Genomic DNA, 26130 nt, shown 5'->3' with positions numbered 1-26130 from the left:
CATGGCATATCTAGCATAAAACATATTCCAGTTATGTCCTATTTACGCTCATAAGTATATTTCTATAAAGCATTATGGGGTGCAACGTCACACCTATTATATCAATATCCTCATTTTAATACAAGGCACTCTTGTTCACCCATCTTATTATTTAGACTTCTAACATTTGTATTTAAGCACTTTAAAAATTTGTCACTTTTTAGCTGTCTGCCATTACATGATATAATTGAATGGGACTTTTTTTCATTTCATTGTTTTTCATCAGATCCTACCTGTATTTTAGCACCTTCTATCCTCTCCTCCTTACTAGGACATAGAGAATCTCCATTAGTAGATCCTCCCCTAAGGGATGTCTCTGTCTGAACCACATGTTCCTCTGCACCTGTTGGCTCTCCCCCAGCCCTTAGTTTAAAAACTGCTCTACAACCCTTTTAATGTTAGTGCCAGAAATCTGGTTCCATTTTAGTTTAGGTGGACCCCATCTTCCCTTTATAAGCTCCCCCTTTACCAAAAGTTTCCCCAGTTCCTAATAAATCTCAACCCCTCCTCCTTACACCATTGTCTCATCCACGCGTTAAGACCCTGCCGTTCTGCCTGTCTAACTGGTCCTGTGCATGGAATTGGAAGAATTTCAGAAAGTGCTACTATAGAGGTCCTGGACTTCAATCTCTTACCTAGCAGCCTACGTCTGGCCTCAAGGACCTCTCACCTATCCTTCCCAATGTCATTGGTACCTACGTGTACCACGACCACTGTCTCCTGCCCAGCACTACACATAAATCTATCTAGATGTCTTGAGAGATCTGCACCAGACAGGCACGTTACCACGCAGTTCTCCCAGTCATTGCAAACCCAGCTATCTATGTTTCCAGTGATCGACTCTCCCATTACTAATACCTGTCTCTTCCTAATAACTGGAGTTCCCTCCCCCAGAGAGGTAACCTCAATGCGAGAGAATACCACAATAATGTGTTGCCTAGTGAAGAGTACCCCATCAGGTTTGAGGGATGAAAGATTTTTATTTGCCCTTCTGTAACTTCATGTTTTATGTTTAAATATATGCATCAGTATTATTTTCTAAAGGTTTTAAGAAAAATTAAACTTACATTTACAGTGTAATTTGCTCACAAACTGTATAAAAAGTGTCATCTGCAAAATATTTAGAAAGCAGTTATATAGCTTTATAGAAACACATACAAACTCCATGCTATCCTTCCCAGCAGAGTTTGTGCATTTTTTAGCTGAAAGCTGCTTTTTTGAAATAATTCTATTTGCTCTCCATATACTACTGTAGGTTGCAAAAGCTGCTTTTCAGAGGAACAATGATGCCTTGGATGCTGCAATTTTTTACCTTGCTATGAAGAAAAAAGCAGTGGTTTGGGGTCTGTTTAGGTGAGTTCCATTAGCCTTTGACTTTAAAAGTAAATATAAAACTAATAGTGTAAAGAACTCTTTCAGATTAGAAATTCATTTTAGCTGATCTTGGGTCAAAAGATTAAAACATATAATTTATTAGGGCTGTCAATCACAATTAACTCAGTTAACTCAAAAATTAATCACGATTAATCACGCTTAAACAATAGAATACTAATTGAAATTTATTAAATATTTATGGATTTTTTCTACTTTTCAATATTGATTTCAATTACAACACAGAATACAAAGTGCACGGTGCTCACTTTATATTATATTTTATTACAAATATATGCACTGTAGAAATGAAACAAAAAAATACTATTTTTCAATTCACCTCATACAAATACTGAAGTACAATCTCTTTATCATGAAATTGCAACTTACAAATGCAGATTATTTTTGGTTACATAACTGCACTCAGAACCAAAACTGTAAAACTTTAGAGACTACAAGTCCACTCAGTCCTACGGCTTATTCTGCGAATTGCTAAGACAAATAAGTTTGTTTACATTGACAGGAGATACTGCTGCCTGCTTCTTATTTACAATGTCAACTGAAAGTGAGAACAGTCATTTGCATGGCACTTTTGTAGCTAGGATTACAAAGTATTTACATGCCAGATATGCTAAACATTGGTATGCCCCTTCATGCTTTGGCCACCATTCCAGAGGACATTTTTCCATGCTGATGATGCTCGTTTAAAAAAAAATGCATCAATTAACTTTGTGACTGTACTCCTTGTGGGAAGAATTGTATGTCTCCTGCTCTGTTTTACCCGCATTATGCATATATTTCATGTTATGGCAGTTTCTGATGATGACCCCGCTCATGTTTGTCTTAAGAACACTTTCACAGCAGATTTGGCAAAATGCAAAGAAGGTACTGATGTGAAAGTTCTAAAATTAGCTATAGCACTACAGCTTAAAAATCTGAAATGCTGTCCAAAATCTGAGAGAGACGAGGTGTGGAACATGCTTTCAGGAATCTTAAAAGAGCACCTCTCTGATGTGGAAACTATAGAACCCAAACCAACAAAAAAGAATATCAACCTTCTGCTGGTGGCATCTGACTCAGATGATGAAAATGAACATGCGTCAGTCCGTACTGCTTTGGATAGTTATTGAGCAGAACCCGTCAGCAGCATGGATGCATGTCCTCTGGAATGGTGGTTAAAGCATGAAGGGACACATGACTTTTTAGTGCATATGGCACATAAATATCTTACAGTGCCAGCTACAACAGTGCTGTGCAAACACCTGTTCTCACTTTCAGGTGACATTGGAAACAAGAAGCAGGCAGCATTATCTCCTGCAAACTGTAACCAACCTTGTTTATCTGAGTAATAGGCTAACCAAGAAGTAGAACTGAGTGGACCATGTAGACTCTAAGTTTTACATTGTGTATTTTTAATGCATTTTTTTGTACATAATTCTGCATTTGTAAGTTCAACATTCATGATAGAGATTGCACTACAATACTTGTATGAGGTGAATTGAAAAATACAATTTTTTTTGTTTTACAGCGCAAATATTTGTAATAAAAATAAGTATAAAGTGAGCACTGTATTTTGTATTCTATGTTGTAATTGAAATCAATATATTTGAAAAAGTAGTAAACATCCAAAAATATTTAAAATAATGATACTCTATTGTTGTTTAACAGCGTGATTTAGCGCAATTACTTTTTTAATCGCTTGACAGCCCTAAGTTATAACTAAGTACTGTATGTGTTAAGTTTGTTTGTTTGTTTTTAACACAGGTCTCAGTACGATGAAAAGATGACCACATTTTTCAGCCATAATTTCAGTGAAGATAGGTGGCGCAAAGCAGCTTTGAAGAATGCTTTTGCTTTGTTGGGAAAACAACGCTTTGAACAGTCTGCTGCTTTTTTCTTACTAGCTGGTTCCCTGAAAGATGCTGTAGAGGTATATAAAGTACTGTGGAATTTCATAACTGAACTTGAGAATTACACTGCAATGAACATTGTTGTTTGTTAATCTTTTCACAAAAGCTGTGGCAAGAGAAAGTTGTACAGTGAAGCAATGAAAAGTCAGGGTTATGCAACAGTAATGCTGCCTCTGTGTGTGTACATATTACAGGAGTCTTTATTACAGGATGTCGGATATAATTCTGGATATGGTTCAGTACCAACCCCCCCCCCCCCAAAAAAACCCTAATGTTCATGTAATTAAGGCTGAAAATTTATGCTTAAGCCTGAAGGAAAAAAGTCTATTAGATTATTGATCCATTGATACACTACTAAATAAACCAGAATTTTATAAAAATCTGAAAAAAAAAAATCAGCACACTTCTGACCAAACAGAGGGGAAAAAAATATACTTGGATCCAAGTTTCTGCCCCCCCAAATTTGATGTACCTTTTAAACATTTTACATGATGGGAAAATTACTCTTCTAAATGTAGGTGGTTATTTAATTCATTCTTTCTTTATGAGAGCTAGGCTACCCTAACGCAGCAGCTTGCTTTTCATGCTTTATACACAGGTGTGTCTTGAAAAAATGGATGATATTCAGCTGGCCATGGTTATTGCTCGTTTATATGAATCAGAATTTGAGACCTCTCTCACCTATACATCCATTCTTTATGAAAAGATTTTGGGTTGCCAGAAAGATGGAACTGGATTCAGATGTACTAAATTGCATCCTGATCCCTTCCTGCGAAGTCTTGCCTATTGGATAACGAAAGACTACACTAGAGCACTTGACACTTTATTGGAACAAACACCTAAGGAAGATGATGAAAATCCAGGTAGGAGAAATATCAGTGTTGTAGTTTATTCTGGTTAAAAAAAAAGATGATTATTTCTAAATAAACATTTCAATTCAACTTTTAGGAAGAATTTGTAATCCATGTTGTCATGTGGGAGTCACTGATTGGATTCCTTACTCCAAATCCTATAGTTCTTTATTGGAAACTTTAGGAACGGGCTCTCTGGAGGTAGAAGGGATATGTGGAGAGTGATTTTTAATAGTTTTAAACAAAATGGGGAACTAAGGAGTAGTTGCCTGTTATTACATTATCTGTTTTTTAGGAGTATATCTTTTTAATAAAAGAGAGCTGATTTTTAAAAACGTGTAAGTTATATACATTAAAAAATTATACACATTAAAAAGTTATATACATTAAAAAATGTATATAACTCAATTTATAATGTTTTCTCTATTAATAAATGTTGGGCTCATTCCTGGATCCACCAGCCAATCTTTGTAAGACCAGAAAGGGTGGAAACAAAGGTGCCACTTTACATCCCCTTCCCTTATCCTGGGCAGGCTCAATCTACATTGCCGGTTATAGCATCCTTGAGACTGCTCTAATTTGTGCCCAGCTGTAGTAACCTTCAGGCAGCCGTTTCTGTACCAGAGATTACCAGAGTTCAGCAGTGATGCAGCCAGGTCCCCTAGCCTAGCCATTACCTGAAAAAGATGCTAGACCAGGGCCAATTGCTGGGTGACAATGAGCTAGGCTGATTTTATGCCACCAAGGAATTCCCCTATACTGTGGCAATCCAAGTTGACCGACCAAGCCAGCTTTCCAATTTATTTGAGTTGCCTGAGTGCCGTAAAGCAGAAGGAACAGGGCATCAGTATCTGACAACTTTTTATTCTTTCCATAATCAGTTCATGTTATCACTTTTCTTGTGGAATATGTGATTATTTTTTATTTTTGCAAATATGCTGGACTGTTTTGGTAAGGTTTTGTAAAGTGGCTGTAAGCCGATCGGTTCGGGCCTCATCCCCCTCAGGGGCGGCAGGGAGCCAGGGCGCCTCCTTCTATGCAGCGGGATGGGATCCACGCCGGTCCTGTACTTAAGAGTCGTGCAATTGAGGTCTATGGGCCCTGGCCCTTAGGCAGGGCGGGGCAACAAACAGTTCAGGCTCTGGCCCTCTGGGGCAGGGCAGAGCGGTAGCAAAGTCTAGGGGCCCTGGCCCTTAGGCAGGGCGGGGCACCAAACAGACTGTAGCACAGCTCAGGGGTTCTGGGTGAAGGGGGAATTGCCGCACCCGTTTACGGGTGGCAGGGGGAACGCCAGGCCCCCACTCCTCTGCGTTCCAGCCCGGGGCCCTGGTAGCGGCGGTCGCGCTAAGGCGGTCAGTGGGGATCCGGACCGAAACACACTGACAGGATGATCAGTAGGGCTCCAACCGAAACACACTGACAGGGTGATCAGTTGGGTATCCTGGCCGATACACACGGCCATGGCTCGGGGCTTCTGCGGCCTGACTGTAGTCAGCCGCCCCGGGCTACTTCCAACTTCCCCTCCCCTGGTACCTGTCTTCCGTCGCGTAGTCCGGTGGTGGTCCCAGACCATAGTTCCTCGGAGAACTGGGGGAGAGCAGGCTCTGGCGGCTCCTCCGGCCAGCGGGCACGGGTAGTTCAGGCTGAGGGTCCTCAGGATACCCGGCACGGGCAGGTCGGCCGCTCTCCTCTGGATACTTGGCCTGAGGTAGGTCCGGCCAGCGCTCCTCAGGATAGCGAGCACAAGGCAAGCTGGGCCGAGCGGGAGCTCAGGCCTCCACGTCTGTACTCTTCGGCGTCCTGGGCTCAACTGAGCTCTGGGCCCTGGCTTTTATACTTCCTGTCCCGCCCCTTGACTTCCGAGGGGCGGGAACAGGCGGTACTGACTCCGCCCACAGAGGTGCCTGCTCTGGCTCTTCCCCCTCAGGGGCGGTGGGGAGCCAGGGTGCGTCCTTACAGTGGCAAATATAGGTTTGCAAAACAACCTTAAAATAATATTCATTTGTATATGTGTTTCAGTAGAGGTTATATTTGTTTAATTCCTCTAGTTATCATCAAGTCCTGCAATCCTGTGGTGTTTAGTTTTTACAACTACCTTCGGACTCACCCTTTGCTCCTCCGAAGGCATTTCAGCTCACCAGAAGGGACTCTGGCCACTTTAGGTATAAAAACTGAGAAAAGTTTTGTTGATAAAATTAATCTTATAGAGAGAAAATTATTCTTCACCACTGCAAATGCTCATTTTAAAGTGGGATGCCCTGTTTTGGCTCTTGAAGTTCTTTCCAAAATTCCAAAAATAAGTAAGTCGTCCAGCACTTCTACCAAAAAAGATCAATCCAGTTTAAGTCCCACTAGAAAAACTGGTGTGATTCTAGAGTCAAACACTGTGAGTATTGGTGTTGAAAGTAGTAATCTAGACTGGTCAAAGCCATTTTCAGCTTCATCTGCTGTGGAAAGTAGCACTGGTTCTTCAGCACAATTTGACTGGAGTCAGCCAGCAGTAAAATTCGATGAAGAGTCTCTTACTCTTGACTGGGGTGAAGACAAAGATGGCTCAGAGGAAGAGAAAGATGATGTTGGTTTAACAATGAAAGGTTCAGAACTGGACTCTAAAAATGGAAAACTAGATGAGAAGAGTACACACACTGATGTACTACAGACACCTCAAGGGGAGGATTCTGATGGAGGTGACACTGAGGTTGATGTAATTGCTGAACAACTCAAGTTCAGAGCCTGTTTGAAGATCCTCATGACCGAACTTAGGACTTTGGCTACGGGGTATGAGGTAGATGGAGGGAAGCTTAGATTTCAACTGTACAATTGGCTGGAAAAAGAAATTGCTGCTATGCATGAAATATGTAACCATGAAGCAGGTGGCAAAGACTATTGTGAAACATATACTAAAGTAGATGGTGACCTACTTGATCATGAGGAAATTGTGGATAAGCCAGATATTGGCTCATATGAACGTCACCAGATAGAAAGACGTAGGTTGCAGGCGAAACGAGAGCATGCTGAAAGACGAAAGTGGTGGCTGCAAAAGAATCAAGCTCTCCTGAGAGTTTTCCTAAGTTACTGTAGCCTTCATGGGGCACAAGGTGGTGGTCTGGCATCTGTAAGAATGGAACTCAAGTTTTTGTTGCAAGAGTCACAGCAGGTAAGAATCTTTTAAATCACTTTAAATTGAGTTTAGTTCATTTTAAGTAGTTTAGGAATTTGTCATTGTCTTGCAACCACAGCTCAGACTGTGATTTTTGTCAAATCACTCATCTTAACAAGGTCAGGCCAGAGTAGTACTTAGATCAGACATTTCTAGGGTACTGCAGTCGGGTTGGTAAGTCAGTACACGGTACTCTTCCCTCTAAGCTTATAGAGTTCTAACTCCCCAGGTGAAATTAGGGGGCACAGTCTGGTATTTTGGGATGCTGCTTTTGCATAAATCTTAGATGGCCAGGATCCAGATTTGATTATTAAAGATCCTATTTCACTATTTTCAAGTTAAGCTGGTATCTGAGTATTAAGACTCAGTATTCTATGCATATTCCATTTTTGGTAATTACATCTTGTCCACCTATATTGTTCCAACTGGAATTTGACAGGCTCTAATATCCCCAATTCTTGCGAATAATGCCATGGGACTAGAAGTGATTGGGCTTAATTTGTGTGTGTCCAAAAGACAAAATCAAACAATATAATGTCACCAAGCACTGTCTGGCATCCTCTGTATTTATTTCATGCTAGAGAAAGTATCTAGAACTAAATCTTAGGACTGCAAGTGGGATTTATTTCCTGTTTAGCAGTAGAGATCCTGTGTGGTGATGAAGAAGTCATTTAACTTTGCTTCAGTTTTTTCCACATTTAACATAGAAATAAAACTAAGATTACATGAGTGTTGTGAGGTTTTAATATGTTTGTAAAATACTTTGAGTTCTTCACACAGAAGATACTATATATGTGAATATTTTACTTGTTATTAAACTCAGACTACTGAGTAGCCTAGGAGCTCAGCTCATGTTAGTGCTAATGAATTTTTTATTATACTAATGTTTGGTATTAAATAGTTCTAACACTTGTTACTTAGGGCTAGTGGTTTTATTTTCCTTCTAGGAATCAAAAAGTATTCTAGAAAAGTTGGGTGTATGTTAGTCTCTGGTCCTGGACCATTAAAGTCAATGAGAGATTTGCCATTGACCTCAATGCGCATAAAATTACATCCATATTGTGTAAATAGAGATGAAGGAAGATTATTCTGTTTAATTGTTAAGGTTGTAAATATATGCTGTACTTCTGTTCTCAGCTATGTGACTACCTTACCTACTGTATTTTCTTTTAAACAGGAAACTACAGTAAAGCAACTTCAATCTCCTCTTCCATTACCCACAACACTTCCACTGCTTTCTGCAAGTATTGCTTCAACAAAAACTGTAATAGCCAACCCTGTGCTGTACTTAAATAACCACATCCATGACATTCTTTACACCATAGTACAGATGAAATTTCCACCCCATCCTAATATCGAAGATGTAAAGGTAAGGCAGAAGAAGTTCTCTCTGAATTTGAAAATGAGATATCATAGCTATTTGTATGTTTATATATGATGAGAAGAGAATGTGTGACAGCATGGAATATGTGTTTCAGATGGCCACATTGCTCACAAGTGATCATTTTTAAATTGAGCAATACAGGTAGTCTCAAGAAAAATCAAACTCACTCTTTCAAACTTGGTGGCAATATGTCTGTTCTCCCATAATCTGGATAAATGTTGATATCTTGGCACTTAGCTGTTTCCTTCCATCCACTGACTAGTGCAAAAGCCTTCGCTACATCATTGAATCCCAGTGTTTATGTTGATCAATGAAATACATTGTTGCAGAACTGACCACCAACAATGCCTGGAGTGGAATTAAAATAACAATTATGTATTCTGACTTGGAAGTGAATCCTCTTAACTCAGGTATAAACCCTGGCCCTAATAAAATTGCCATAAATTGTTGGTTTTAATGAAGCTATGTTGACTTACACACAGTGAAAATCTGGCTCCATATTCTGAGCTGAAGAAGCTCTGAAGCTAAAGGCCAATGTTTCAGAGGAAGTAAACACAGATGACAAAAGTCCCAAAGAGTTTAATAGACAAAGACATGGTTTACTGGTGCGTTAACAGGAGTTACTTTCAGATGATCATACTGCAAATTTTAATTCAATATTGACATTTAAATGGAAAAACAACAATACTGGAAAATAGAATGGGTTGTCAAATTGTTGAAAGACAATTAAAAAAAAATCCTTTCTGGCATTTCCCTCTCCAGCTGATCATCTCTCAGTCTCTCCATCACTGTCTTCCTTTCTCTCCATTTAGCTCCCTTCCCCATGCCTTTCTTTCTGCACTATAGCTCAGCCAGTCTTTTCCCCCATAATAACTGTGATATTTTTGCATGCATTTTATTTCAAAACTGAATTGAGAAAGAACAGATTGTATTTTCCAACCAACAGTATAAACAATACAACAGTTATTCAGAGGGCAGGCACCTTGCTGACCAAGAGGAATAATGGAAGGGGAGATGGAAATAAGTTAAAGGTTTTTAAAAAAAAAAAATATCTCCGGCGCTTTAACAGCACCATTTTCTTTGCTTTTTGGGCTCCATTTTTAATTATTTTCTGTAAATATTGGAAGATTTCTGCCTCGATTGAAGGCAACAAGAAGCTGAAGTATTGTCCTTGCTGGCAGACTACTAGAAAATGATGCAAGAGAACTGTTAGAGAAGAGTGATTATAGTTGTGAGTAGAGATGTACATATACACAGTACAATTATTGCAGAATAGCAAAATAACCATATGGTGATTATACAGCTCTTCGTACTAGCCAGTTAGCATATCAGGATATTGAGAAATGACTATATGTTATTGATTATGTAGATAAGATGCCTAGAACCAATCAGAATGGGAAGGATATTGCATAACAGAAAATTGTAGTTATTTACTCTGCACTCATTGATGGTGGTAATTCTATTTCAGTGTAATCTAAATTATTTTGACATTTATATAAATAGAGCATCAATCTTAGGCATGTCGAGGAGAAGGGTTTTGATTGCAGCATTAAATGCAACAGAATCCTGTGTGTAGCGAAATTTTAATTTAGTTAAAACAGTTGGGATGTAATTTTTAAATGAGTAGATTGTATGAATAAAATAAATCACAGTTAACAATTTCTTTCTTCATGCAATGTATAACTAGTTAACTCAATATTTGTGTTTAACATTCAGATTTTCTCATTAGTCCATCTTACTTAATTTGTTAATTGTGATTTTAAGAAAAAAATTGCAGTTTTACAACTTTTTCATATAAAATTTATTATTGGATGATTTTGTTTTAGGTGCATACACTTCATTCGTTAGCAGCTTCGCTTTCTGCATCTATTTACCAAGCTTTATGTGACAGCCACAGCTACAGGTAAAAACTGAGCTCTTCTTACAGTTACGTTTAAAATGTGTTTCTGGTTTTCATGTAAGAGTAAACTTTCAAAATGTTGATTCTTTATGCATTTATTTAAAAATGTGAATTATGCATGTATATACTCATGTGTATACACAACCAGGCCTAAGTTCAATGTGCAAGACTTTGTGCACACATGTATATAATGCAATTAATGCATTATGAAGAAATTGTGGTGTGAATGAAGCCACAGTTTTTATTACATTCTTGTAACATTTTCAAGATAAACTATATGGGTGCCTTTGCCCAGACAATTTTAGATGAATTAAATTTAATGCCAAAAATTGCTTAGTAGATTTTATAGCACGGAATAAAGAATAAAAATATCTAGGCACTCACTCTATGATTGAGGCTCTGTTAGAAGGAGAACACTTAAAAGGCAATTTTCCACAGTGGACATATTGATGCATAGGAGCAATTTCTTCTTATACCTGACAGATGAACAAGTTTCAGATAATTATATGGCCATCTTGGCAAAGCGTAAAGAATAAATTCACCTACAGATGCGAGGGCATTTTGCACTTTTCACAACATTTTTTCTGATTACTAAAATCTTTGAAAATGAATCTTTTTCTCATGCCCAAACATACAGACAGAGAGACTGGAATGTAAAACATGGCAAGATTTTTAGCACTAAAAGTTAATTATTTACATTGTAAAAATATGACTTTATTCGGTCTTCTAAAACTGCTCCTACACGCTATACAGAATTTCAAATGTTATTTTCTGGAAAATTAAAGATTAAAATTAAAATGACTTGCCATGTATGCATTATACTTCATTACAAGAATATTCTAAAATCCTTTCTCATTAGAAAAAATTGATTTGTGTTTAGCAGTCAAACAGAAACAAATCAGTTTACAGGAATGGTTTATCAAGGACTGCTTTTGAGTGATCGACGCAGACTGAGAACAGAAAGCATTGAAGAACATGCAACACCAAATTCAACTCCTGCTCAGTGGCCGGGTGAGAAAAAACTAAGTTATTTTTCACAATAGCATGCCAACACCACTTTTTCATCTGTCCCCCACTCTAAGCTGTTTCTCACTTAATGTCTTGATTTTTCTTGTGACTCAGAACATGCAGGGACATCTACAAATGCACACCAGGCTTAATGTTCAAGCCAACAAGAATCTTGATAGCATACATTAGTCAGATGAAGATGCAGCTATTATCAGCTATGCTTCCCTTATTGAAAAATATATTTTGCATTCTTGCTTCTTTTCAACTCTTGGGTGAATTCCATCAGCATTTAACTTATGGCTCCCCTATGGGAACAAAAAGATGCTCACTGTGCCCCAGATATCTTCAATGAGAGAAAGATCAGGCTCCAGAATGTAAACTTGGTTCCCTGATGATTTCTTTTCTGGGAATAACCATTCCCCTAAACTGTCCCATCCAAGAGAAGTTCTTCAGGTATTTTGGCCATGGCCTCCTTAGGTTTTATGTTTGTATTTTGTAAAGTTGCACAGGGCATCACAATGAATCTATTAAGAATTTAGTGTTTACATACAATTTTGAAAATACTCATATGGTTCAAGAGTAAAGGGGATGAGACCTACTCCTAGAGCCTCATGGAACATTTGAACTGCCTGTAGTATTTGCAGGAAAAGAGGCACAGTTGCAAAAAAGTCTCAGATGGCGTTATAGTGCCATAGAGTTTAACGCCAGAAGTGACCACAAGATCCATCTAATCTGACCTCCTGTAGATCACAGGCCACCAACTCCATCCAGCACCCACACACTAAACCCAACAAATTAAATTAGACCAAAGTATTACAGCCCACTGGAGATTAGACTATTATCTGCCACAAGCAGAGAGGAGGGACCGAGGTGCACTAGTGCCCCAGGCCACTGCAACAGCAGAGATATGCTTAAGTGAGATATACCCAGATAATTCTGGCAAGTGACCCACAGTCATATGCTACAGAGGAAGATGGAAAAAAACCCAGGCCAAGCTGACCTGGGGGAAGATTTCTTCCTGACCCCACATATGGAGCTCCGTTAAACCTTGAATATCTGAGCAAGAACCATCCAGCCACACACTTGATACAGAGAATGCTCTCGGGCAAAGGTCTGTCTTGGAAAGGGAGATCATAAGGAAACAAATTTTATAATCTATTCAGAAATAGGGGTAATAAACTTAGTTTAGATCAAAGTACTAAATGGCCACTCAGAATTCTTTGTTTAGCATAAAATTAATATAAGAAAAATACTGACTTGTTTTTTGTACTTCTACAAACTTCTTTAAGTTACATCTTTTCTTTTTTATTCTTGCAGGTGTGAGCTCACTTATAAATCTCCTAAATTCAGCCCAGGATGAGGACCAACCAAAGTTAAACATTTTACTTTGTGAGGCTGTCATAGCTGTTTACCTAAGTCTCCTGATACATGCCCTCGCTACTAATTCTTGCAATGAATTGTTTCGGCTAGCAGCCCATCCCGTGAACAGTCGAATGTGGGCTGCTGTCTTTGGGGGAGGTGTGAAACTTGTTATGAAACCCCGAAGACAATCTGAAAATATTCCAGGTACTTTATTTGTGTTGATTAAATTTCAGACCAATAATGTGCATTCGTATAATTTTGGGGAAAGAGTAGAGTTTAATTTCCTTTTTTTTAGGTTCCAGGCACATGGTTTAAAAATGAACTTTAAAATTCGTAATGTTTGATAGTATGTGTCTGATATCATCAGTTCTTAACCTCCTCCAAGGTAAAGGTATTTTTAGGACTTACATAATCATACTGAAGGAATTAATGAGAATCTTAGAATTCTTGATCGGTATGGATTGGCAAGAATACAACTTTTAGCCAAGGTTATTTCATTTAGAAGAGGGGGAAAAAAGATGGTTAGCTCTTGGAGGTTGGCATTGTCTTCATATATTCCACATATCACATTGTGGGTCCTAAAATATGACACAAATATTAGTTATTGACAATGAAAAAAGCAGTTGAGCAATTGGCATAGTAAAGTCTAAACTCTTTACTGCTCTCTGGCATTTTTTTATCCTTTTGTTTTCATAAAAAATTGTAAGTTTGATGAGACATGGGGTTTTGGATCTCCCAACTCTTCTAGGTGAATTTATCTGTAGACTTACAGGACTCCTAATACAGCCTTCTAGGGAAAAGTACATTTTGCAGTGGAAGAGTAATTCTTGGCTAATGATTTTCAACCAGTTATCACTGTTAGTTTAGTACATGTTAAAGGCTCACCAGTATCTGCCGCTTTGTTTTCCATCATTACTGATCATCAGGCGTGTGTCCTAGTCTGTTCAGTTTTCTAGTTGTTACGTACGTTACGTTAAGTATCAGAGGGGTAGCCGTGTTAGTCTGGATCTGTAAAAGCAGCAGAAAATCCTGTGGCACCTTATAGACTAACAGACATTTTGGAGCATCTGACATTTTGGTTGCATCTGACAAAGTGGGTATTCACCCACGAAAGCTCATGCTCCAAAACATCTGTTAGTCTATAAGGTGCCACAGGATTCTCTGCTGTATATTACGTTGTGTCTGCTTAGCTTAAGTATGGACACCTGATCATTGATTTAAAATAGAACAGCGATCCAGTTTTCCTTCATTTAGAGCTAATCAAGAATGAGCGAAATAAGCAATTATTTATGCTCATGAATGAAGCAGTTCTCAGCTGTAGAATATAATTTGATTCTACATAGTGCTTTCTTTTTGGAGTGTCCCAAATCTTTGTATAGAGTATGAGATAATGGTTTTGACAAAGGGCAGCAGGGCCGGCGCTTCCATTTAGGCGGCCTAGGCAATCGCCTAGGGTGCCAGGATTATTGGGGGGTGGCATTTTGCCGGGGGNATCAGGAATCACACAGCCCCAGTGAAGACGGTTGCCATCTCAGTGGGACCTCCAAATTGTCAAAGTTAGAATCAGGACTCACAATTTGTCAGACCACTCTGTTTATTAGTGGTCTACTCTGGTGGGTTCTGCCTGGGGCAGCCAATCCAAATCTGAGTGACTCTTCAAACCTATGCGGCAGGTTGCAAGGCTGCTCTCTCAAATGTGGCTAGGTCACCCTTTATCATGGCCACACCTGAGCAAGTGGTACTGTGACCTGGTGTTTGTTCTTCATCTTGCCTTCTACCATAACCACTGAGCCATCAGAAGGCTCCCACACCCCCTTGCTTTGTTGAGATCCTCTGTTCTAGAGTGCAGGATGGGGGCAACACATTGAAGTTGTGCTAGGGTGGCAGAGTGTCCAAGTGATCTCTGTATAAAGGATGCGGACATATTAGCAGTAAGTGAAAGAGCTGGGAGGGGAACTCATGTTTTTTGGTTTTGCAGTTCAGTGTACTGTCCATGAGGCTACAGAACAAAGGTCTCTCATTTTGCTTCCCAAACTTGTGAGAAAGCTGCAGCTTTTCACAACATCACAATATGGACTAAGGCTGGGGCCAAAATCACACTATTCACAATAAATTAATGAGTTTGCAACTCTAGTTGTTTTCTCCCTTCCAGCCTTTCCTGTAAAGTGCTAGTTTTTCATTCTGAAAAAGGCCATGGTGGGGAGAGGGTTCCTGTTTTTCTTACCACTTCCTCAGCAAAAGTCTTCCCTGTGACACCCCTAACGGCTTCCCAGGTTTTCACTTAACCCCCCCTCAAAAAACAATGAGAATAGAAGGCTGTGTGTGTGCCAGGGATGGTACCTGGCTACTTGCAGGCCCACCAGTTATTATGGACACCTGCTCTCACTACATAATTAACCTTAGCTTCAATTTAAGAATGTTTTTCCCCATCTGGGAAAAAGGAAGGGCTAACCCTGCTTTTGAAAAGACAGGAAACGCGGGGCCACATGCAAAAGTGAAACTATGCTCTGATCGCAGCAGATTGCAGAGAACAGCTGTCCTCCATTTCTGAATGGAAAAAAACACCTGAAACTCAGTCTAAACACGCTCTATCCAGTGCCTCATGGTGAGTCCACAGTGCATGATACTTTTAGTGAGCTAAGATCATATTACACTCAATCAAATTCTATGGAGAAAGCCAGAATCTTCAGTGCAGATAGACAAAGGAATATATGGGTATGGTAAGCTCTCTGCTCCCTCCTGGAAATGGAGGGCTCATGTTTGCAGGTTCATATGTTTGTATAGTTGTTTATATATTTGTATTAAAGCCAGAAGAGAGAATAACATATTCCATTTGCTCTAGTTCCAAAATGTCTTGAGCGATCTCTGGAGCTGTGTTAGAAGAAGTAAAAGAAACTAACTGAGGTGGGGCAGTGGGGGTAGGAGCTGTAACAGTACGAAATGTGAAATGTTCCTCTCTGCTTCCCCAAATGAAGGGATTACTGAACCAGACACCCCAGCCCTAGGAGTGAAGAAGGGAGGAGTGCTTGCATATTTCCATCTTTCTCTTCCTTTCCTTCACCCCCTAAAAGCCCTTCTGTGCATTTCTGGTTCCCACAGGTTTGCCAACTTGGTTGGATTGGACGAACTACATGTCATTTGTGGCAGTGGCATCCGGTCTGACTCAGTTGGCAACCCTAGGCTCCAATGAGCTGGAGTGGGAGCAGTCATGAGTGATGAGAGAAGTAGAATGTGTATATTCTATATTTACTAGAAGCAGAAAATTCTGAAATGTCCCATAACAGGTTGTTCCTGCATTTTCTTGTGCTAGTGCAGCAGAAACTATGCCAAACATTGAGGAGTGTTTATAATGTCAGATTACTCTGTCCCAGGGCTGGCGCTTCCATTTAGGTGGCCTAGGCAATCGCCTAGGGCGCCAGGATTATTGGGGGGTGGCATTTTGCCGGGGGCGGGGGGGGCAGCAGGTGGCCTCGGTGGATCTGCCGCAGTCATGCCACGGCTCCGGTGGATCTCTCGCAAGCACGCCTGCGGCAGCTCCACCGGAGCGGCGGACCAGCGGACATTCCGCAGGCACGACTGCGGCAGGTCCACTGGAGCCGCGGGACCTGCGCGCGGGGCGGCGAAATGGCTGTGCACCTAGGGCGCTAAAAACACTAGCGCCGGTCCTGAAGGGCAGACACACTCTTTTAGCATTAACTCAGACACTACCCTTGTCCTAATAATCCTCTCGCTCCCCAGCCTCTGCCCTGCAGGCATGATGGATTCAGAAGCAGATACTTAATCTGATTGTTGAACAAGAAGAGAACACAATTTATTGTTCATAAAGGTTCTGACTACTCTGAGCTGTAACATGGATAGTTTCCATTTGTTGGAGCTCTGAAAGATAGTTATTAATTTATGTGTTGTGGAAATACCGTTGGGCCACATTGTGCTAAACACTGCACATAATTATTATGACAAGTCAGTACCTACCTCAAGATCATACAGTTTAAGTAGATTGTATATATCATTCCCAGGTATGAGAGGTGACGTGCTATAGTATGTATACCATTCCAGTGAATTTGTGATTTTATGTCTCAGCTAGTAAGTGGGGAAATATTAGTTTTATTTTGGTAAACACTGCCCCTTACTCATCTATGCTCTTCTCCAGCTTTTAATTAATTGCCAATTCATTTTGAGAAAAATCAGAGGAATGAAAAACATATTTAACTGGTGTTGAATAAGCAGGAAGTCATTGTGTGTGAGACATCAATTTTAAAACTGCCCTGGTATAATTATGTAAACGTTAAACAAATCTAGCTTTATAAAATTTTAATGGCACAATGGACACATACAGCAAATAAACCCAGTTTGAGGATATTGGCAAGCAGAATCTGAAAGTCTACACATCTAATTTTTACTTATATTCTGTACTGAATTCAACATGTTTAAAAGAAGAGTCTCCTTTAGTTAAGATAGAACCCCAGTTTTGAAGCTTTTATAGTTGAATTTTAAAAATGTTTTATATGACACAAGTTAGGTTCTTAATAAATCATGGAAATCAACAATGTAACTTAAAATTTCACTTGTCAACTGATAGATATTTTACTATTGGTAAAATATAACAAGAACTACTAGAGTTGGAGCCGGACTCTACTGGAGCCCTAAAGGTGATCGCTTTTGATGATGTACTTTGCATACATACGTGTAATTATCCTCCCAAAAAGATGCACTTTTCCTTGAAAATCACTCTAAAAGTACACTGGAACAGGCAATGAATAATCAGTCTGCTACTCAACCTAATTCTGGTAAAACAAAATGCTCAGACAGCAAGACAGAGAATGTAATACTTTTTACAAGTCACCACTCATCACACCATATAGCCGTGCATTGCTGCTGGCTGTGATGAAGAATATTTGCCCCAGAAGGTCAGTGAGCAGCTTATATGCTGATTGCTGTGTATTTTCCAGGAGAAATGTTTCAAAAAGTATTGGCATATGACATGAATTTTAAGAACTGGTTTTATTTTAACTGAGATTGTCTTTCCTTTGTAACAGAGTTTCATTTTTACTATTATTGTGAAAGAAGTATACTATAAATTGTGGAAGAAGTAACTCTGAAAAGTAATTTGAATTCAGACATCTTCGGTGAAACTTTTCTGAACAGTATTTTTATTCTCTAATAGTTTTTGAAGCTTGCTAATAACTCAAGTTTTGCAGTGATATTTTAAACTGATTTTTAGTGAATTAAATAATAGAAGTCTATTATGTTGGGTAGGAAAATGCTGTAATTATCTTACCTATCTTATTTATACTGCTTAATAACTTTTGCAATAGTTAGAAAAATATTCCTAGATGTACAGTCAAAGGCTTTCATTCAAGATAGATTTTGTTTTCTTTAAACCTACTGGCTGCTGCTGCAGTTTCTGATCTTTCAAAGGACAGTCATGAAGGTTTGTAAAGATTTGCAGTGTAGATGGATGTTAGTGTGCTTTAAAAGAGGAGAGTGTTTTTAAATCTCTATCTACTTTATAATAAAGTAAGTGTAAATCTTCACTTATGCCTATCCAAAACAGTGCTCATTTTTGAAGCCCACGTTCATGCTGTGTTTGATTACATTAAAGAAACGTTAAAATCAGTCCTCCCTCATAGATTTTCCTAAAATGCCAGGGTTAATCATCTAGATTTCCATGATTACATTTATAAAAATTTCAGTGTAGTGAAATTATTTACATTGTTTTCTCCTTTAGAAAAATCCTTCTCTATATGGGTTCAAGCAGGAATTGGTCTAAAACCTATTTTAAAACCCGTAGCTCCTGAAAACTTATTATAGTTTGTTTTCCTAATGCATGTAACATAAGAATAGTAACTCTGCTTGGATTTATTGTGGTTGGACTATTTATGTGATTACACTTACTTTATTTAGAGACATATTTAAGGAATAGTACCAGAAAAGTAGTTTAACTTTGATTTTGTTTTAAACCTATCAGATTTTGTTATCTAAACACTTTAACCAAAATTCATGGTTTTGGTAACTTCATTTAAATTCTAAAATTAATCTGTTTCTAAAAATAAACTATGGATAGCATTTGTTTCTTACTATGATTTTAGCTATCTAAATTCTTTCAATTTAGCACCTCCCGTTCCTTCAGAAGAAATGGATAAGCATCGTCGTCGATTTAATATGAGAATGCTTGTACCAGGGAGACCAGTAAAAGATAGTGTTGTACCTCCACCTATGCCTGCAGAAAGACCTTCTTACAAAGAAAAATTCATTCCTCCAGAACTCAGCATGTGGGACTATTTTATGGCAAAGGTAGGACATTCTGTGTTGAACATACTGGTATCACAAGATTGTCTGACTTTTAAAAATTGAAAATATAAAATTAAATACTTTGTAGAGGACACTTGCACCTTTCTCCCCCTATTTTAAAGGACAAAAACATTTCAAGAAGTGTTTTCATTAATGTGCCTCACAACCTGTAAAAAAAATGTTTGCAGGTTGCTTTCCCCACAGAAAAGATGAAAGTTATATATCTGCTATATAACTTCCAAAATATCAATCTACTTATCAATCTAGCAATCTTCTGCAAGCAAAAAATAGTGGAAATGAGCATTTTTATCCTTGCTACACACTTGTTTTTGAAGGGAACATCTAACTTACAATTTAGGTATATTAATAGATTTACATATCAAGATGCCCTGTTTCACTACTAAGTTATTTAAGTGACATCTAAATAACTAGGAGAACATTAAATGTTTAAAATGTTGACAGCTCTGAAGAGTTGTTATAATAACAGGTTTTTATCTTACATTGCAGCCATTTCTGCCTTTATCAGATAGTGGTGTTATATATGATTCTGATGAAAGCATTCACAGTGATGAAGAGGACGATAGTGCTTTCCTTTCTGACACACAGATCCAGGAACACAAAGATCCCAATTCTTACAGGTTAGTGGAAACTATACCATAATTTAAAAAAAAAATCCTTATGAAAGTGTTGTGTGTTCAGCTTTTCGTCCAAAGCAAAAGAAGATATAATTGGGCCTCTTTTCTGTTGTGAGGCATGTTTTACAGTATCTATTTATTTAACAGCCATGGGTTTACAGAGGCATTACTGAGATAAGAAACTGGCCTGAATAATCTTAATTACTGACACTAATGTACAAAAAGGAAAGAATTCACCTTGACTTTCAGTTCTGATTGAGTTTGCAAGTACCGTAGCTACGTTTTTTGCCCTTCTGCAGTCACCTGAGGAAATAAACTGGGCAAATTTGATTTCAGTCATTGAGACACAATGAACATCCCTTGATGCCAGGTTTAGTGGTACTTTTCAGAGTAGAGACCACTTTTAAGTGTAATTTGATTTTTCTATGTTAATTTCCTTTTTTGTGTGGGTTAGAAAAAACACTTTAAAAAGTGTCACAAGCATAGGATGGCATAAATGAATGAGTCACATCCATTATGAAAGTGGATGAAAATTAAATGTCTTCCATCTACATTGTATCAAGTCTTTTCAAATCCAGTAGACCATAAATGGAACTATTGCTTTGTACTATATGAAAGAGTGGGGAAAAAAATCTTTGATTTATACCATACCACTGGTTCCTTCCCATTCGTTTTGATGTTATGGAAAGTTCTAAAATGTGGACTTCCATTGGCATTGCCATGAGATTAATATTGGATTCCTGACTTCACGTATGCTTGCCTTGTACACATACAGGGAACTATGTCCAGGTGCCCTCTGCTAGAGGGAAGAGGATGATTTGGGGTTTGGAAAAGAGGGAGGGAAATCTGGGCTTCAAGGAGAGAGACTTAACATGTTTAAGATACAAAGATCTTACCTTGGTTTGCAGTAGGGGGTTCCTATTGACCATCAAAAGTCACTAAGTAAGCAGTATTCATTATTTGTTATAAATGCTTTTCTCATATATCTACATGGTTTGGTGAGAGAAACTAAATTGTTTCCTGCAGATAACTGAATTTAAATAGTACTTTACAAAATGAAAAAAACTGTTCTTTTTCTACAGCTGGGCTCTTATACATTTGGCGATAGTAAAACTAGCTCTGTACAACATTAAGAACTTTTTTCCCATTGCTGGTTTGGAATTCTTTGGTGAGTTAAATTCTGACTTCTATTTTACCTTGCTCTGTATATGAGTTAGAGAAGTATTGGCATTTATATATGAAAAGTTGTTTTGCCCAATTGTTAACAGATGGAATTGTGTGTTTTATTTCAGGTTTTTTTAAATGCAGCCATCCAATTTTTTTTTAATTTTTTTTCTGTAAGTTCTGTGGAAGCACACACACACACACACACACACCCCTCTTCCCTATGCTTATTAAACATAAACAGTAGAATATTATGTCAGACTATGGTTGTGGTTTTTTGTTTTGTTTTTAGTTTACTTAGTTTTTGGTATCTGAATAAATTCTGCCCTGGGCTGTTACTATCCAAAAAAAAAAATTTCTTCATAATATTGTCTCTGCACTTTACTGCAGGATTCATTTATTGCTATTAATAGTACAGGGGTTTTATATTGGTGTTAAACCTTTGTGTTCCACTTTAGATCTGCCTGTAAAATCACCATTGGGTATTGCTGTGATTAAAAATTTGGAAAACTGGGAACAGATCCTTCAAGAAAGAATGGATCAGTTTGAAGGCCCACCACCGAACTACATCAATACTTATCCCAGTGACCTTGGAGTGGGAGCTGGATCAGCTGTTCTCCGCAACAAAGCAATGCTTGAACCTGAAAACACACCATTCAAGTAAGAAAAGCTTTCAGGAAACGGCTATCCAGACTATTATAACTTGGCAAATGCACCTTTTGGGCAGAAACAGTCATAATTATCAAGTGGATTTTAGTTAAAAGAAAACAGTGAGGTAGCTAAGCCAAATAAAACCTAACCTAAAGTGGCTTTACAGTTGTACCTTAATGAATGCAGCATAATACAGTGCCTATTTTTACTGATGCTTATGTTTAATTATTACAAATAAATTAAAATGACAAAATTAACTTAAATTTATTAGTGCCAGTTAATGAGAAGGAAAGGGGAAAAAATAAGTGGAGGTTGGGATGAGGGAAGAGAATTGAAGTCCCTTTGAACTGTTAATGCTTACTTAAGGCTTAGATCTTGCTAATTAAACTAGTCATGTGCTTAAAGTTAAGCTAGTTAAATAAGTATTTGCAGGATCTGGGTGTAAATTAATGAACTTAAGAGAGTTTGAGAAGTTTGCAGAACTGATGTATGGTTTATCCACTCATCTGTCCATGATTTGCATAGTTGATGCTGCTACAGATTTTTGTTCCCAGTTCATTCTGGCAGTTCATTTTATTTTTTACCCTATTTTTTCAAAAATAAATTGCAATAGTAACTTTCATTTTCAGTCTGGGAAATATTTTATACCCTTCCAGGCTAGAGTCACAAAGAAACTTATACACAGTGACGCTGAGCATTGCCATGCATAAATTGTAGGTGCCTAGAAAATTGCTGGCTTCACAAAGCCTGAGTTCAGTGCCTAGGCGCCCTATGCAATGAATGGGGAGATAGCAGTGCCTCAGAATGGGATTCATAAAAGTAAGCACACTAGGTGGCTCCTTTCCTAAGCTACCAATGGGAGATGCCAAACCAAAGGGTGTGTGCTAAGCCTTGCCCTTCTCAAAGATAGGTACCTGCATTGAGGCTGGCGAGAGGTCATTCTCTCAGCTTGGTTCTCAGCTGCCAGCCCTCCCTTGGCATTAGGCAACTGCGCTGTTTTAGCAAAAAGCCAGGGGGTGAGAGAAAGTGGAAGGCTCTCTCTCATAACTTGTAGGCCAATAGTTAAGATATCCTACATCCCAGGTGAGTACCCTAGTTCAAGTCTGCTCTGCACCTGAGGAGGAGAGAGGATTTGAACTGCCAGTTAACTGCCAGTTTATCATCTGTGGATAATAAAAAAAAAAAAAAAAAGTCATTGGAGCAGGATCCTGGGTCTCTCAACTCTCAGGTGAGTGCTCCAACCATCAAACTATGAAGTCATTCATGTTTGTGCACACTCTCTCTCACTAGGCCAATGATTCTTTCACTGTTTATCCAAAGTGGAACAGCTTCAGCAAAGACTGAGGGAGCCCCACATCAGAGTATCCCAGAGCCCAGTACCTAAATGGTTCAGGGCAGCTGAACAGTGGTTTTGTAAACTCCTCATTCTGGAATTTAGGTACTTTAAGTGGTATTCAGGTGATTAAATCCTTTTATTAATCTTTGGATAACTTCTTCCCACAGTTTTACTTGCATTTTTATTCTACACATTTTTTGTCTGCTTTTTCATGCACCATTTAGTAGAACAATTGTGTAGTTGATACTGCTACAGATTTTTGTTGACAATTTCCTTTCTATGGTTACAAACATGCATTAAGTGACACTTATTCAGAAATGTGATGCATTGTATTTCATTTCGGTTCTTATGTGATCTAATTAAACTGTTATAGGCTAGCAGCAGACCCACCAATTTGGTCAGCTTAATGTACCTTCTCTACACACATGCTCATTTGAAGGCTTATTATGTGTACTTCAAGTCAAAGTTTGATGTGGAACTGTCAAGTTATGCCATTACCATAGAAATGGGGCTAAACAGCGATACCATCAACATAGTGCATGGACCACTAGGAAATATTTGCATTCATTTCTGTTAGTTTAATACATTTCTGTGTCTTATTTCAAGACATAAAATTGAATTTCTTTGTGACCTGAAAGCATCACAACAACAACCTAATAATAAATTTGTATAGATATCACTAAAATGTAATAGCACTGATGACACTTCTAGTCAATATCATTATCGTGGTCTTGTTCATCATTATGATCTCAGTGAAGAGTGTGTGAATTACCACAATCTTCATTGCCTTGGCAGTTCTGTGCAGAAAAGATTGTTCTGACTACAGACAGTTGATTGTTCAGTGACCCCTACTGGAACAGGCACAAAAAAGGTCTTGTAGAAATTCAGACGACACTGAGCGCCCTTGAAAAATAAAGCATGTAGTTCATCATGCGCAGTTTTACGTCCATATTGCAATAGTGATCCAATATCCTGTTTACCTATGAGTGAAGACATCCAGATCTTTGTTTGCCAAGATGCTCTTTTGACATGCTCTTCAAAACTGGAATGAACACACCTCCCTGGAGTCTTTCACTTCAGTTTTTGCAGCACTAATGATGAATCCCCCCAGCTCATCAAAATTAATGCAGAATCCATGAAGGTGTAGTATGTCAACTAAATTGTGAGACACAAAAATCAAGGTATAGCTGTGCAGCAAAGCTTGTGTGGTGATATAATCATTTTGGAACTGTTTAATACTATTCACTCCACAATTGAGAGGCACCTTCTTTGAATATGTTCTGAATGATGATACAATTCAGCCAGCAATGAGTATCCTTCTTTATATATCAAGGAAAGGACAAACTCCTGCACCATTTAAGGCACAAAAGTAGCTGACCTCTGTAAACTACAGTCACCTTGCTTTGGATAATAATCTGAGGCTTTTATTTTGGCAAAGGATTGAAGCAGCATTATACAAAATCACTTGTTCATTTGAAAGCATTTAATCAGGCTCACTCGAGAAGTAGATCCACAAAACATTTAGATGACTTAAATTCCTACCACAGATTACTAGCAGTTTGGATAGCATCAGCTATTGTTATTGCATTGCATAGAACAATGGTATGCTTTCCTTGTCCATGCCGTGCATGGAATGAAATTGCAAAACCATAGCGTTTTTCTAATCTTGCCAGGAATAGTTTATAGTTTCTACATCTGAGGTAAGTAGAGCTTTATATCTTTGCATTAGGTCATTGTCTGTCTCTTCAATCAGCTGATAAAATGCGATGTCGTAAGGTGACTGTTGCAGTGTAACTAGGTGGTTTTGCTTTAAAATTCATTTTACCCAAGTAGGGAGAAAGGTATGTTGAATGATAAACTTCATCCTTAGCAATCAAGTCTTTCACAAATATTCTGCGCAACTTGTCATCTCCTTGAAGTGCTGTCTCATTTAGATTGGTTGCTCTCTCAAATGTTTCTATTTTATGAAGTTTCTAGTCTCTTATGTTTTTCTCAAGCCAACAAAATCAGTGGGACCAGTCTCTAGAAGATGTGCTTGCTCTGGTAGCTATAGAAGGTGAACATGATGCACTTTGATCAGATTCAGTTTCTGTTGGCTTTCCTGGGTCCAGTACAACTCTGACATGTCCCAAATTCAACTTGTGTATTTCTGGAAGCAATCCCTGTGGGAGAGTATTGCTGTAAAAAAGCTATCCCTGAACCCACTGTGGGGAAGACAAACTCTAGCCCCCACTCCACCTAGGCTAATCTGGTGGTCAGGGAAAAATTATTTCATCAGACTTAAGGTCAGAAAGGACCATTATGGTCATCTAGTCTGACTTCCTGCACAATGCAGGCCTCAAAGTCTCACCCACCCACTCCTGTAACAAACCCCTAACCTATGTCTGAGTTATTGAAGTCCTCAAATTGTGGTTTAAAGACCTCAAGGTGCAGAGAATCCTCCAGCAAGTGACCCGTGCCCCATGCTGCAGAGGAAGGTGAAAAACCTCCAGGGTCTGCCAATCTTCCCTGGGCGAAAATTCCTTCCCAACCCCAAATATGGCAATCAGTGAAACCCTGAGCATGTGGGCAAGACTCACCAGCGAGCACTCAGGAAAGAATTCTCTCTAGTAACTCAGATCCCACCCCATCTTACATCTCACCACAGACCATTGGGCATATTTACCTGCTAATCAAAGATGAATTAATTGCCAAAATTATGCTATCCCATCATACTATCCCTCCCATAAACTTATCAAGCTTAGTCTTGAAGCCAGATATGTCTTATGCCCCCACTGCTCCCCTTGGAAGGCTGTTCCAGGACTTCACTCCTCTAATGGTTAGAAACCTTTGTCTAATTTCAAGTCTAAACTTCCTACTGTCCAGTTTATATCCATTTGTTCTTGTGTCCACATTGATACTAAGCTTAAATAATTCCTCTCCCTCCCTGATATTTATCCCTCTGATGTATTTATAAAGAGCAATCATCTCTCCCCTCAGCCTTCTTTTGGTTAGGCTAAACAAGCCAAGCTTTTTCAGTCTCCTTTCATAAAACAGGTTTTCCATTCCTCGGATCATCCTAGTAGCCC

General features: G+C 38.7%; 1 protein-coding gene across 7 annotated transcripts in view; it reads left to right on the top strand.

Moving 5' to 3' along the window:
• DMXL2 (Dmx like 2) overlaps positions 1-26130 on the top strand; it is a 116232-nt gene that overhangs the window by 72163 nt on the left and 17939 nt on the right. For 6 of the 7 annotated variants that reach the window (XM_075069640.1, XM_032778647.2, XM_075069639.1 and 3 more), the window contains exons 21-32: positions 1295-1392; positions 3175-3340; positions 3919-4183; positions 6220-7328; positions 8509-8700; positions 10542-10618; positions 11496-11626; positions 12941-13189; positions 19098-19279; positions 19784-19914; positions 20994-21079; positions 21534-21735. In XM_075069640.1, the coding sequence (XP_074925741.1) occupies positions 1295-1392; positions 3175-3340; positions 3919-4183; positions 6220-7328; positions 8509-8700; positions 10542-10618; positions 11496-11626; positions 12941-13189; positions 19098-19279; positions 19784-19914; positions 20994-21079; positions 21534-21735 (2888 nt within the window). Of the gene's footprint in view, positions 1-1294; positions 1393-3174; positions 3341-3918; positions 4184-6219; positions 7329-8508; positions 8701-10541; positions 10619-11474; positions 11627-12940; positions 13190-19097; positions 19280-19783; positions 19915-20993; positions 21080-21533; positions 21736-26130 lie in introns of those variants that run through there. The other variant, XM_032778652.2, reaches the window with a different exon arrangement.

The sequence above is a fragment of the Chelonoidis abingdonii genome, chromosome 9 (genome assembly GCF_003597395.2).
Source record: "Chelonoidis abingdonii isolate Lonesome George chromosome 9, CheloAbing_2.0, whole genome shotgun sequence".
Taxonomy (NCBI): domain Eukaryota; kingdom Metazoa; phylum Chordata; order Testudines; family Testudinidae; genus Chelonoidis; species Chelonoidis abingdonii.
The sequence above is the reverse complement of the archived record's forward strand: the minus strand, read 5'-3'. Positions and strand labels throughout refer to the sequence as shown.